The sequence below is a fragment of the Haliotis rubra genome, unplaced genomic scaffold (assembly GCF_003918875.1).
Source record: "Haliotis rubra isolate DU_JTF1 unplaced genomic scaffold, ASM391887v1 Scf663, whole genome shotgun sequence".
Taxonomy (NCBI): Eukaryota; Metazoa; Mollusca; class Gastropoda; order Lepetellida; family Haliotidae; genus Haliotis; species Haliotis rubra.
In genome coordinates, this window is record NW_025767372.1 from 136,839 (window position 1) to 151,979 (window position 15,141).

Sequence of the window (15,141 nt, forward strand, 5' to 3'; positions counted from 1 at the left end):
CTTACAACCTTTAATATTTCCTCTTTTTTTCCCCCAATAACAATCTTTTTGAAGATAAACACCTAAATGTTTATTGAAATGTACTTCAGTTCCTTTCATTTCTATGGGTGAACATACATAGGGATTTACTTAGCGGGAGAATAAAATCGTTTCAGTTTTTGTTGGATTAAAATTTACTTGCCACATATCGGCTCAATTAGAAATACCATTTAAGTCATTATTCCAAATTCTTGCAGCTTTGTCTGGGTCTCCTACAGCTATATACACTGATGTGTCATCAGCAAATAGACGAATATTGCTGTTGATGCCATCGACAATATCATTGATGTATACTAAGAACAGTAGTGGCCCTAAGACTGATCCCTGGGGAACCCCTGTCGATGTATGTTTTAAATCTGATGACCAGCCATCTATAACTACTCTTTGTACTCTATATCTAAGATCACTGCGAAAATATTTAATAAAGCTACCACGTAAACCTCTAATTTAAACAATGTACCTTTGTGCCATACTTTGTTAAAAGCTTTACTAATATAACAGAAACCGGCCTATACCTCTATTCTAAAGCATTTGCTATAAAGTCATATAGATATGTGAGTTGATAAGCAGTACAATCTCCTGGCATAAATCCTGATTGCAAATTTGTTAAGACAGTATTGTTCCCAAAAAAGTTAAAAACATATTTGAATGCGCATTTTTCAAATATCTTTCCAATACAGCTCGTAAGTGCAACGGGCCTGTAATTGTGACATGAATAAATAGGTGAGGGGCAAAGAAAGTGATCCTGCGGTTAGCTTGATAAACGTATTGCTTATTTTGTCAGGGCCACTTGCTTTGTTTATGTCAACTGAGAAAATAATATCTTTAACTTCATTTCGCGTCAAAATACTGTCAGTTAATGAGTTTTCATTTACACATTTTACATCTGGTAGCTGTTTGTCTGGGAAGTTAAAGCTGAGCACTGAGCTCTTAGTGAAGAGCTGACAATACAACTTGACGGACTTGTGGACAATTTGAGAAATATCCACCACACCAGCCAACAGCTACTGTTAACACTGAGGCGGTTATTCCGTCTAGTCTCTCACTTTGCGCAGTGCTTCACCCGACAAACTGTAGAAGGTTAAAACTGAGGCGGTTATTCCGTCTAGTCTCTCACTTTGCGCAGTGCTTCACCCGACAAACTGTAGAAGGTTAAAACTGAGAACACAATCCAGCATATACAGGAAGCCAACATTAAATGCAATCGGCCAGCGAATCTCCACGTTGGTAGATGCCCTGTCTCGACACCTGTAGATGCCCTGTCTCGACACATGTAGATGCCCTGTCTCGACACCTGTAGATGCCCTGTCTCGACACCTTATACTCACATTATTGTTTTTCGGAGTGGTATTTAGATAAACAATATACTGCTTGTGTACCAATCCGGTTCCACTTTTGGAACAAAATATGTTATAGTGCATTTGTACTCGTAGATCGTAGGTTATCTTCTTAAAATGCTGAGGGCATATCTTCTCAATACTTCCTTAATCCGGACATTCGTAAATCCGATGATAATAATGGGCTCTCGTCCGGATTAACATGGTTTTTTTCACTGTGATTGTATACGGTCACACATGTACTCCAGTCGAACACTGACTTAAAGGAGTTTCGTAGGATTTTTACAAAGGCCACTTTTCCACCATGGTACAATGTCCGCTATTGTTTTCGAGTGATTTTCAATGTTGTTCAGCCTTCTACAAATTTCACATAAAGCCTCCTGTTCATAGTAGTGTTCAGCGAATGGGTGCCCTCCTGGGTCCATATAGAGATACTCTTCGGCTTGATAATAATATCCCTCTTTGCGTTTAAGGATTTCGACATACTCATCAGTATTGTTGTGTAGGAACCATAAATGTTCAGCCAGATGCTTTGGGGACTTGAAGTCATCGACGTTGATGTATGTTCCAGGTGGTGCATCTCGGCTGTAGTTACCACCACCGCGAACAACAGTTACAAGGTCAAGGTTGAAGTTATTGAAAAACTTCTCAGTTATATAATCCTTACAATAATTGTTCTCAAATCCCAGGTAAAATTTGTAGGTTTCGTTTAGGTATTTTAGCCAATCATTATTTTTTTCTCTGCGAAATGTCATTTTTCCACAGAGACCATATATATCCACTGGTATGTGTTTTTGCAGTTCCTTCCCATACGCTAATCTTTTGCTCCAGTCAAGGCAATTACTGACCATCCATGCTACCAATTTCGTCTTCTTCTTGACAATGGCCGTGTAGTTCTTGACGGGTACTGTGACTCTCTTCTTCAGCAATGCATATGGCCTGAATATGTCAGTATCATGCCGGAAACTCATTGTCCAGTTGAACGCGGATGACCATGGCTGTTTGTAATAATCTCTGTCATACGCATTAAGATAAGGTGCCTCGTTGTTGTGGAAAATCCACACTTGACCTGGTTTTCTAGGTGGAAGGGCTCCCTTTATGTACTGGGAGTTAAATATCACTGCATCACTGCTTTGCAGAAATGATCTATTCCGAGTCTGGAAACATTGGGATTCAGGGCAAGCAGTTAGAGGAACTCGGCCAGTCAGGTTTGTGGGTAAATATCTTGGAGTAAAGTACCAAAGGATTGTCTTGGGAACAGTCTTGTTCACTTTCTGTTCTGTCTTGGGAACAGTCTTGTTCACTTTCTGTTCTGTCTTGGGAACAGCTTTGTTCACTTTCTGTTGACCATTTTGGAATCCTTGTGTAGACCGTTGACTCAAACTGGAAAACAGGCCAGGTACATAAAGGCTATCACTTTGTAGAGTGACGTGTAGTATATAGACACACGTCAGAACCGCTCCAACGGTAGCCAGGAACGTCAGCTTGTTCTGTCTGAAACAACGAAAACAGTGGATTAGATTAGAGATGTTAGTTTAATTCCAACTTTACTTCTTCTGTACATCAAAACATGGCCATGCACGCTGTATTTTATTTTGAGGGTTTTAATTATTTTTCAGCCCTGTAGACATCCTTCCGTCTGCCTTGTATGTCATATATAAACTGTGTACAGAAAGTATGTTATTCAAAATGTACCCGTACTCACGCGCGCACACACACACACACGCGCGCGCGCGCGCGCACACATGCTCCCTAACATACATATAACTCTGGTTCAAACTTTGTTGCAAGCAGCTTCATGACTGACTGACTGACTGAGTTTGGTTTTACGCCGCTTTTAGCAATATTCCAGCAACATCACGGCGGCGGACACCAGAAATGGGCTTCACACGTTGGACCCATGTGGGATTCGAACCCGGGTCTATGGCGTGACGAGCCAACGCTTTAACCACTAGGCTATCCCACCGCCCCGCAACTTCATGAGGTTAAAACTGACATCATAACTTTATTGTCAAGTTCAAATAGTCGACATGATAGATCTTCACCTGATTGGAAGATGCCGAAGTTTAGTTAAAACAAAGCTAAAATCTACTCTAGTTTGCGTATAGAAACGAAACAAAGTACCGCCCACACGCTCGGATGCAAAGTATCAATAATATCCATCTCACAGTTATTTATTACTTGTTATTATTACACTTGCACAGTATGCTAAGTTCTTTTGGAGACGAAAAGGCAATTACTAAAGAAAAGAGATTGTTCATCCATGGACCCGATAGTATAATAGTTGTTGTGGTGTGAAAGGTTTTTCATTATGCTCAATATTTTAATATATTTATTTCATTTTCATGGTGTGTGCTGTCATACAGATTTTAAATAGTTTTACGTTTCTCATAATCATTATGGTGGCTTTACATTTTATCTTGTCTTGTATATTAAACTTTGTAAATGTATTTGGTGAGTCGAAAACAATCTCAATCTCTCGTTTGTTACACATACTAGAAAACGCATGAATACAATGACCACATTTACACATCTGTAAAATACATTTAACTGCTGAGTTGAATGTTCGTTTATTTTAACACCCCTTTAAACGTGTGCAAATCTGACAGCCAGATGAAACGTAGATTTCAAACGTTTTTCATATGGCCTCCGGATAAAACGTAAGTATTTCCTAACGTAAGTCAATTTGGGAAATACTGTTCCTCCGTGTGGTGTATTTTGAGGAATTATTTATTGTAATCGGTGAACACTTCTTTGAACCTGGGGAGAAGATTTACATGGTAGGGTTGAAGTTGACAGTCACAATTTAATTCCGAAACACCGAAAGTCCAGAAAATTGTCGCACTTTGGCCGGTTTCTGACGAAGGATTTGGCTAAATTCAACATACAGTTATCATGAATATATGCTGAGGATAGAAAAATGAAAACTATTATTTTCGAAAACTCAAAATTTAAACTACCTCGCCCATTGGCCGGCCAATGGGCGAACGGTGATCCATTGGCGAGAATGTTTACTTTTGCTCAAAATACATGGTTTTTTTTCATGTTTTGGAGGTTGTAAATGGATGAAATTATGTCTGCGAGTATCATGGCACACAACTGAGATAATTTTGACTTAATTCGGTTAGTTTAGAGCGTTATTAAAATATCTTGCCCACTGGCGAAAAACATTGGCCTATTGGCGAGAATATTTTCATTTGGTCAAAGCCGATGTTTCTTTATAGTGCAAATATACTATCCCCAAAAGAAATGCATAGGCCAGAAATCTGTTCTGAATATGTTGTATTTTCAACCATGTATAACTCGTCCACAAATATACTTTAGTACATGAATTTTTACATCAGTTTAGAAGAAGGAACTGTCTATACAACCAAGTGCATAATATTAGATAACGGAGACGTTGAGCGCGATGGTGACGACGTCAGGTCTCTTGGCACTCAGTCCATCTCTCTCAACCTGTTCCGTACACTTTGACCGGATATCCTCGGAAGTCCAGGCACCCTGGCTGCTGTGCTTTCACCCGTCGCAGTACGACCACGCAAATGTAGTACCCGGATGTACCGATCTTGGGCTGCAGTGGTGACTCGAGGTATGTCTGCACGAGGAGGGTCATTTGTTATGCCTGTTTGGTTGTAACGAGCTGCAAGCCGTGATATCGTGCTCAGACTAACATTCAAACGCCTGGTAACAGAAGATTGGTCATCTCCAGCGTGCATTCTTTCAGTTGCGATGTTCCGTGTCGCAGCGTCAAGACGTGGCGTAGTGATTTAACCTTGAAACTCCTTCAAAATGAATGGCGATTTCCGAAAGTAATCTGGATTTTTATAACCAGACAGTGCATGTTCTTTGCTGCAGAATTTCAACTGGAAGGTGATTTCTGTTCCGTTGTGGCGATGCCTTTTAATCCTTGTAAGACATCTCATCAAAATCAACATTTTCGGGTAAAGTCGATTTTTTACTTGTGCAATTGTGTAAAATCATGTTATCAACACGTTTGGTGCATATTTTGACGATTGTTTGAACACAAAAGGTAATTAATAGCTTTGTAAAAACACAAAACGCCTATGCGCTTCGTTTTTGGGATAGTATATAATGGTGGATGCAACATCTATTTACACCCTGGCACAGGGTCATAACCAGCTATTGATATGTCAATTACTGACTCCTACTAACTAAATAGATTTGAATGGTCAGTCCACGGCGACCTTTGTAGAACTGACCATTTTCCTGTCATCCCATCTGATGTTCGTCCATCATCAAAATAGAATTTTGACAAGGCTAACTGGCCTTGATATGAAACACCGTGTGTTGACAAACCTGGACTTATTTATTGATGTTCCTGATACTATAAACTGTTTTCCCGATTAACCGAATACCACTGCTGACGAGTGTATCCCAAAGTCCTCTGCAGTCCTCCACATATTCGAAAAACATTTTTCAACAATGATCGCAAGCAAGCTAGGAAGCCAAGGAAAACGGTAGAACATTAACATTTTCCTCACCACCCAAATATAAAAGTTTATATGCTAAAGCACGGCGTACATTTAAGCAAAGTAAACGCCAATCTTGGAAAAATTATGTATCCCACATAAGTTCTCGAACAGATAATTACCGGTAAGGGTACGAAATCTAATTTCCGCGGTCTTAAACATGCAGATCAAATCAGATGTTGCAAATAAACTGGGTGAAACTCCTGCTAAACATTCTTCCTCTTCTAATTATGTGCCTAAATTCCAAAACTATCAAAAACAGCAAGAAAAGAAAACTATTAATTTCAAGTCAGATAATGGAGAAGATTATAATGAAATATTTTCTATTCACGAACTCCATACTGCTCTTGAACAAGCTCACGATATTGCTACAGGAGCTGATAACATACATTATCAACTCCTGAAGCACTTGCCAGAATCCTGTTTAGAGACTCTTTTAAATATTTTTGATGATATTTGCACGTCAGGGAAATTTCCTTCCCCATGGCGTGATGCTATAATAGTACCAATACCTTAACCCGGACGTGATCATACGGATCCGTCAAATTATCGACCAATTTCACTAGCTGCGTTTGCAAAAATATGGATTGCATTATCAATAATCGTCCAGTTAGGTACTTAGAAACCCATACCCTAATATCAGATATCCAATGTGGTTTCCGTAAAAACAGAAGTACATTATTTGAGTCTATTTGGGTCAAAATTATACCGATGAATCACAATGTAACTCCAAATCGGTTCACCATCAAACATCCATTTCAAAGCAGAATATAATGAACACATCAGACCAGTATTTGTTTATCCAGTACTGATTCTCTACTTCATTTTCAACTTTCTGTACACAGTTTTGCCAGATTGCTGGTGTTATTTTATTTATGGCTTTGTTTACTGCGTTTTGAACGTCCACAAGTTTGAACGTGGTATTGTTGCGACTCACATCAGATTTTACCCAAGATAAAATCTATTGGTTTGAGATCGCAATTGTAGCAGGGCGAGGGGTCATCCCACAGATGACATCCTTACCATGTCAGCTTGCTGACGGGGTTAACCTCTTTGGTCATGTGGACAAGGCGTCCGACTTCGGATTAGAAGGTCCATGGTTCGAATCCCAGAACGGGACTCGGACATTTTGTGGCAAATACACAATGGTAAGGCGGTAAACGTACAGTTTCATGGCCATGAGATTTGAGATATTGATCTACCTTATAGATTTGTGTTCTTTTGTTGCGCTTCATTATGTTCTACAAAACAGATTTAGTTGCTTTTGATGGAAACGGAATATCTTGTTATTATCTAGCCATGTTACCATAAAAAATTATCATTTTCCCTGCTGTTGGATGTTGGCGTTTTGCACGTGGATCCTGCACACTATGATCCCCATGGTGCCTAGTATGGTGATCTTCCTTCCGTTGTTGGCAATCTACAGCTTATTTTATATTGTCTTGTCATTTATATATAATGTTTTAGAGTTATTACCAGTTTTAAGTTAATAACTGTGATAATCTAGTTGTTTTACTGTCTTGCGATGACAGATTTTATAAATGACCGTTAAAAATTACAAATCTATAACTTGTTTTAGTCATGATATGGCTGAAATATTGGCGATGTGACTTTACATATTAACTCACTCACTCTTCCTAAACGTGGTGGATTAAAGGGTACCATAGATCAAAAAGACAATTGCTGCCCAAAAGCTCGGAAGGGTAAGAAATTTATTGTATAAATCAAATAGGTGGGATTGTCTGCACCTTAGGAAGATAACATGTGCAATTTACCTATGGTCTGCAGATAATGAATATGTTTAATGTTGTTACTCCACCCTTAACTAATCAGTTTGGGAAGGATGTGTTATTTACTTGGGCTGGGTTTACATCTAGGGAAAACTATTACAAGTGACTTTGAAATCCAATCACAATTTAATTGTTGTAATGATGACATTTTGGTTGATATCTAACCAATTCTGTATAAATAATGGTATAACAAGTGAGTTGCCTTTTTATCTGACATGTTGACAACAGAAGGGAAAATTCCTATCCTTTGATGACTTTGTGGATCTGTACCCACTCAGAACTAATTTCCTGACCTTTGAAGTAGAAGCAATTATTACATACATGTTAAAGGTCAATATTTCAGATTTTACAACTCTGAGCATTTAAACCGACATATCCTATTAATTTATCGAAACTAAAATACAGTGAAAAGTTAGAATGTTTTTTATGAAACACTTTTGCTCTAAATTTAATACAGAACATTTATCATAAAACTGGGAAGATGACTTGAATCTACATCTCCTACCAAAGGACTCGGAAATATTAATAATATCCCATGGAACTGCACTTATATAAAACACTGATCTAAGATGGTAACAATACAGATTTATTCATAATGTTTTGCATACAAAATAGTTTTTGTTTATGAATTAGTATTTAGACTCTCCCATCTGTAGTTTTTTTTAGACATATAATTGAATCAGGGGGATAATTTCATAAAGATAACAAGCTGGTCCTAAATCAGTATATCCGTACAAGTTAGAATTATATCAAACTGGGCTAAAATTTTATGTTGTATTGGCAAATTAAATATCATTTTCTATAATGTTATGTACAATTAATATTCCTTAAATGCTGATTTTAATTGTCCATTGTTATCAAATGTCAAGCGTATCCTACAGGATACTGGATTGTAATATATTTGGCTCATCCAATCTGTACCTAGCATTGTTTGGTTTCGAGATAACGTGCAATTCATTCTCATTGATCAGTTTAAGCAGTTATGGTGGCGCTCTGCTGTTGACTCATCGAAGGGTTATTACTATATAATGTAGAAGCATTCACTGTTTCAAAACCTTATTTGTTACAATTACCGTATTACTATAAACGCTGGTTAACTGAAGTTAGAACTTCAAACCACAAGTTGCCATTGAAACAGGACGTTCTTACGGCATTGAAAAATGTAATAGAATCGGCCAACTCTGTAAATCACCTGTTTGTGATGAACTTCCCTTTATGTTATACTATCCAGCACTAATGCCCTTAGACATCAATTTCTTCCCCAATATTTCTGTAAACACCCTAAATTGTCTATCTAATGAAATGTGATTATTCATCACTTAACTCTGAACATGCCAAATTTATCAATACTGGGTTTTGTTCAATGTTTTAATATGTATCAATATGTTGTAAGTTGTCTGAGTCACTATATGTGGTTTCTGAGAATACAATTTCTGTTCTGTGAACGGTTTAAACTATATTTAAATATGCCATGCCAATCCCATTGACATTCGTCTAAATAAAATAAGTATCACGTGGTGCTTCACATACATTGAAGGTTAATCAGGGAGACCCAAACGGTTAATTAAGGAAAGAAGTCAAAACACTGTCACTTCCTGCCTATGACCTCACACGCCACGAGCTAAGGGCCTTGACACACCTTTTCACTACAGACATAATCAAAAGAAACACATAGCATTCAAACAGTGACTTTAATTCGGGACACCCGGTATGTAGTCAAAGTTTTTTTTTTGTTTCAATGTTGAATAAATTCAAACATGGTCAAAACCGTTCACTTGTGAACTCTGGAGATGTATCTACCCACATGCGCACTTTTATATTCTTGTATTTTATGTTTTGCAATCCATTTTTATTAATGCCCGTTGGTCCGGCCCTGCTTTTCTTCGCTCGGGTTTTAGGAAGTACCCCCCAAACCCACAGATTCAGGAGAAACTGCCGTGCTTGTCGGGTATTGTTCTGTTTTGTTGTTCACATAAGCCGCATCATAATACATATGACGTCAAGTAAATAAAAACATTAAACAATTCCAAAAACGATTAAATTAACATGCAATGGCCTTTCCTTTGTACTCACAGTAGGGCAATATATGTACTGACACTGAGACCACTCTGATTTCCTAATGGTGTTAATTACCTTTTAATAACTTTATCGTCCTTGCGAACTCTGCCTCGTCAGAGTAATTCTTGTATGACTGTATCGTTATCCTTCTATTTCGTTACGAAGCAGTTCAGTTTCTTTACATCAACCTTGATAAAAACCTGTCCAACTGAAAGGCTACACGCTCAATGGATATCAAGGCCTTTACTTTGGGGCTTTTAAAGCGACCGACGCCCTCAACCAGATATTATTCTCTATTTAAGATCGGTATCAGTAACGAGAGAGTACGGGGTGCTCTCGTTGTCGCGAACCTGTGAACCATCCCATTGCGCATGCGCAACATCTGGTCATTGAAATCCTAGATTTTAAAGAGTCAAGACGTGTATGATGTTCTCAGCAAAAAAAGGAAATATCTGCAAAGGGCCACGGTGTAAGAAAACGAACTGATGCTATTACAAAAGAGGATGAGAAGAAGTTGTCGGCGTTCGGTGTGATTAATTTGAAGAATGCAACTGGTTTGAGTTATGGTGGTTTTTTTTATATTGTGGGAACGTGACCCAGGCAGTGAGCAGAGAGAGTGCAATGTGGAGCAGTCCAGCATAACAGTTGATTCAAGCTCACGGAAATCATTGGTGTACTAGGCAATGTGAGTAAAACAGTACAGGTGTGTGTGTGTGTCTCAATCACAGAAACGTTGAGCCGAAACGTGTAGTGCAGCTTAGTGGAACTTCTAAGACACGCCATGTTGAAAATCCAGCTGTCACTGTAAATGTGCCTTAATATACAGTGATTTGTGTTTTTCTTTATTGTTTTGACTTGACAAAAACACGTGTTAACGTACTGTAAAGAAAAGTACGTCAGAGCTGCAGCCAATCAGATGGTTAGATGTCCTCATACCAAATCATGTGGTTCACCATGGACCAAGTCACACCATGGAATTAGTGTAAGCAAACCCTAGCCATCTGATTGGCTGAAACACTACGGGTATGCCCTAATAATAATCCTGTTAAAGATCACATAAACCCTAGGGGGTAAAAATACATAAATCACTAACTGGCATCGTTATAAATGAAACCCCGTCATTAAAACTACTCATTTCGACCTTTAATTGACTTAAATCGACCTTTTTGACAACAGTGCACAATTCTCACCCGCGAACGAAATTTCAACCAATCAGAGCGGCGCGACTATGTGACGTCATATGAGGAATAGCTTTGAGGGCCGATGCAGAATTCATCTACATTTTAGGGGGTAAATTATCTTGTTTACAGGCTTGTATAAACCTGAAATCGTGACAATTGTTGTGGAAAATGAAAGCTATATGTTCTCACAATCTACTGTCATTTAATTTTGTCTCCTGCTTTGCCTAGCTTCCGAGTTACAACTTGTTTTCATAGACGCTTCTGTCACAATTGATTGGTGTCGTTAGGCCCTATTTGTATAATGACTGATCCAAATTGATCCCATTTCGGTGTTTTTTACCTCGATATTTAATCATGTCATGTAAAAATCTGTTTGTATTCTCAAAACAGTGTCGGCCCATAAGTTTTCACATGCAATACAGCAATTTATACTCCCTAGTTGTAACCAGTGTTAGGTGGTATAAACCTACACATGTAATTTGTCATCATTCACTTGATGGTCAGTTAATGAATTTATAACAGGTATTATTAGTGGTAACACACTTAGATTACCCGACATTTGGCATTTCTTGTGTCTGGAGTAAATATTCAACATTATAAACATCGATCAAAGGATTAACCGATAAGACGCTGATTGATTAATTACTTTTTATCTTACACAGCGGAATTGTCAAAAGGTAGTGTTTATGTATGTAGATTTACTAATCTATACTGAATACACTCTGCCGTGTCGGTGTCTGCGTAAAAACAACGTCCTTCTTTCAAAGGATTAACCGGCAATACATTGATTGATTGCCCATTATTGGCTAACTAAATTACTGTTTTTAATGAAAGGCGGACATTATGCAATTAGTTGCCAGGTGTGCTATCTTGGGTGACCAATGAGACTATACACCAATACCTGAAAAGATTTATCACTTTTTCGTATATTAAACTGTTAAAAGACACATCATTTGGAACAGTTTTGTGGATATTGATGGATACATTCCTCAAACAAGGTAATGGCCTGATATTGTTCCTATAACTTTAATCTGTTTTAATTTTAATATTTGCATTTTGTTTTTATTCATTTGTCGTAGCATTCAACAGAATCATTGTTTTCGCCGTGAAGTGTAATGAGACAGACAACATACACTAGGGTGTGTGTGCGAATTATGATTCACATTGGCAAACTATAAAATGTCTAGATATTGCAGTTCTGTTATAAATTCACTATAAGTATCAGCAGATCGTCAGCTTTTTATTTAGTTTCAAAATGCATAAAAGTATGATAATAAACTAATTAGGATTATAAGACCAAATATAAAGACGCACATTGACTAGTATCTACATACTGGTGAGTGGACATTAACCATGTGAATGTAGCAAGAAATTTATCGCGCAGTATTGTGACTTCGACCCCACCTCGCTTCCGTGGAAGAAATCGTTATGTTATAAGTTGTGTCATGCAAAATCCTTTTGGTTATGATTCCAATACATATTTAACTACGAGTAGAAAGTAGTTTTGATTTTCTAACTTGATGAAAACAAACTATAATCTCATTAATTCTAACAGCCTTTACGATTTTCAAAAATGGCGGCGCCCTGTCGGGAACATCCGCCAGTCTGTGGATAAATGCTATTTAGGTTTGTTTTCACCGAGTTACAAAATCAAAACTACTTTCTACTGGTAGTAAAATATGTATTTTATTGATGGCCAATAGGATTTTGCATGACATAGCGTATAACATAACAATTTCTCCCGTGGCAGCGAGGTGGGTGTCAATATAATACTACTTACAATATTATTGTTACTTCGACCACAACCCCACTTCCGAGGAAGAAATCGTTATGTTACAAGTTGTGTTATGGAAAATCTTTATGGTCATCAATCATATACATATTTTACTATAACTAGTAAGTAGTTTTGATTCTTTAACTTCCGTGAAGCGATCTGAACACAAGTAAGATATCGTTTCAGGCTTCCACAACGCTCGCTTCGCACTCACAAACATAACCTATTTAGCACAAACTGCGGGGTCCTGTGGAAATCTGTGCATGGTGACACCATCACCCGACCCCTAGGAGCAATTGACGACAAAGCAACGATTCGGCATGTCGTCGTTGATGTCGAGAAATCATCAAAATGATGAGCGTGCTACACACTTTCTATACAACTAACTGAAAATCGTTCCTCATATGACGTCACTGCAGTGCTCTGGCGACAGAGTTACGTAACCTGTCTGTGGTTTCGTTGGCGGGCGAGAGGGAAGCAGGCGACTTTTTGGCCACTTTTAATCGCTCGGTATTAATTAACCACAAGTTTTTAAAGAATAAATTTGGTGTTCCGCATAAGACTAACCACAAATCTTTCATATGTAATGGTTAAAAGAGTAACAAAAAAAAAAGTTTAGTGGTTCTTTAAGAACTTCAAGGCTGACACTGACCCCCGTGATCCCCCGGATGCCGCGGTATTGCTCTACTCTCTGTATCCTGTAAGTGAGTGAGTGAGTGAGTTAAGACTTAAATATTTCAGCCATATCGTGATTAAAAACAAGTAATAATTTTAGAATAAATAAAGGTAAATTTAAAACTAAACGTCAGCGAAGGACAGTAAAACCATCAAGAATATCACATACTAATATGTGAAACTAAAACATTTTAATTAAAGAAGACAATACAATATAAAACACGGGCTATAGATCGTCAACAACTGAAGGTAGATGACCATACTAGGAACCATGGGGACTTACAGTACCTTTGCTACTTGCATGAACCCCAGTTGGATTTAAACCAGCCCTTCAGATGTCAGCGATTGTAGACAAGTCTAGCCATACGTTAAATGACATATATACTGCAGTTAAAATAATAGTAAGTTTGAATTTACTTTGAAAGTTTTGGGACTTACGTAACCTCTCAGGGGGGCAATAATTTTACAATACTTTAACCCCCTTCGAGGCTACAGACACTAGCAATTTCAGTTGTTAATTCAGACTCCTAATCATAAAACATCTTACTTTTTACGCAACATTAATCAAAATTGATCTAATTACTTTGTTTCTTTAAAAAAAGCAATAATTAAATGAGAATTTACACTGAAAAGATCCTTCAATGTTTTCACAAAATACTTATCCCTTGTAATGGAAAAATCAATACAGTCAAGCAGGACATGCTTGACCGTAATTCATTCATCACAAGGGATGCAAAACGGAGTGTCCCCACCTTCTAATAGATATTCATGAGTTTATCTTGTATTGCTAATGCGACATCGTCATATCCGTGTAAGATTTATTCCGATATCTTAAACAGTCGTTTCAGTAAATGATTGGGAGTTAACAACATTTTGGCGTACGAACAGAACGGATTCCGCTCAAAGAGAAATATACAAGAGCTTATATATAGTATATTTACTGTTATAAATAATAGGAAGCAATTTAAACAGTCAACTTTTGTTTACTAAATTGATGCTATGAAATTTTTTAATAAAAATACCCGCAAGAGTTTATGGTATAAGTTGATGAAAATTGGGGTTTATGGTAATTTTCGTAATGCAGTTAAAGCAATGTCTGATAACACCTGGTCACGTGTGAATGGATGTTATGCAGACCCTTTTCCAGTAAACCCTGGTGTCCGACAAGGGTGCGTGCTGTCACCAACTTTGTTCTCCTATTCATCAATGATTTAGCTATGGAAATTAACAAGTTAAACTGTGGTGTTCATTTAGATACTGACATGCTAAGTATGATTATGAATGCTGACAATATTGCATCAATAGCTTCATATGCGGACTCTTTACAGATAATGTTAGACTGTGTTAGAAAATGGTGTTCTAAGTGGCGTCTTCTTATACATATAAAGAAAACTAAATTTGTCCATTATCGCCCGAATTCCATTGAGGGGTGTGATTTTGTTTTCCCTATTTCTTCTGAACAGGTTGAGCACACCCACGCTTATAAATACTTAGGTGTCTGGTTGCAAAAACATTTAGATTTGAGTTTTACGGTATTTGAATTATGTAAATCTGCAATAGAGCACTTAGTGCTTTATTATTAAAATTTGTAAATTCAGAGCACCGGGCTGTTATGCTTATAATGTTTTCAATTCTCTGTATGAGAATCTCGTGCAGCCTATCTTACTATGTGTGACGGCAATTTGGTGCACTAAAGAAGTCAGTTGTATCAATGCTGTACAGAATCGTGTCTGTAGAGTTTACTTAGCAGTTGGCATGTAAACCCCAAATTTGGCTAGACCTCCGTACTTATAAAGC

At 37.7% G+C, this 15,141-nt stretch overlaps 1 protein-coding gene across 1 annotated transcript in view; it reads right to left on the reverse strand.

Moving 5' to 3' along the window:
- Nucleotides 1–562: 562 nt before the first annotated feature.
- The window catches only part of LOC124257511 (glycoprotein 3-alpha-L-fucosyltransferase A-like), a 28,776-nt gene continuing 14,197 nt past the window's right edge, over nt 563–15,141 (reverse strand). The window contains exons 2-3 of the mRNA XM_046691594.1: nt 1,357–2,870; nt 563–1,287 (exon numbers count right to left, since the gene is read on the reverse strand). Coding sequence (XP_046547550.1) covers nt 1,637–2,870 — 1,234 coding nt within the window. The 3' untranslated portion in view covers nt 563–1,287; nt 1,357–1,636. The remainder of the gene's footprint in view (nt 1,288–1,356; nt 2,871–15,141) is intronic.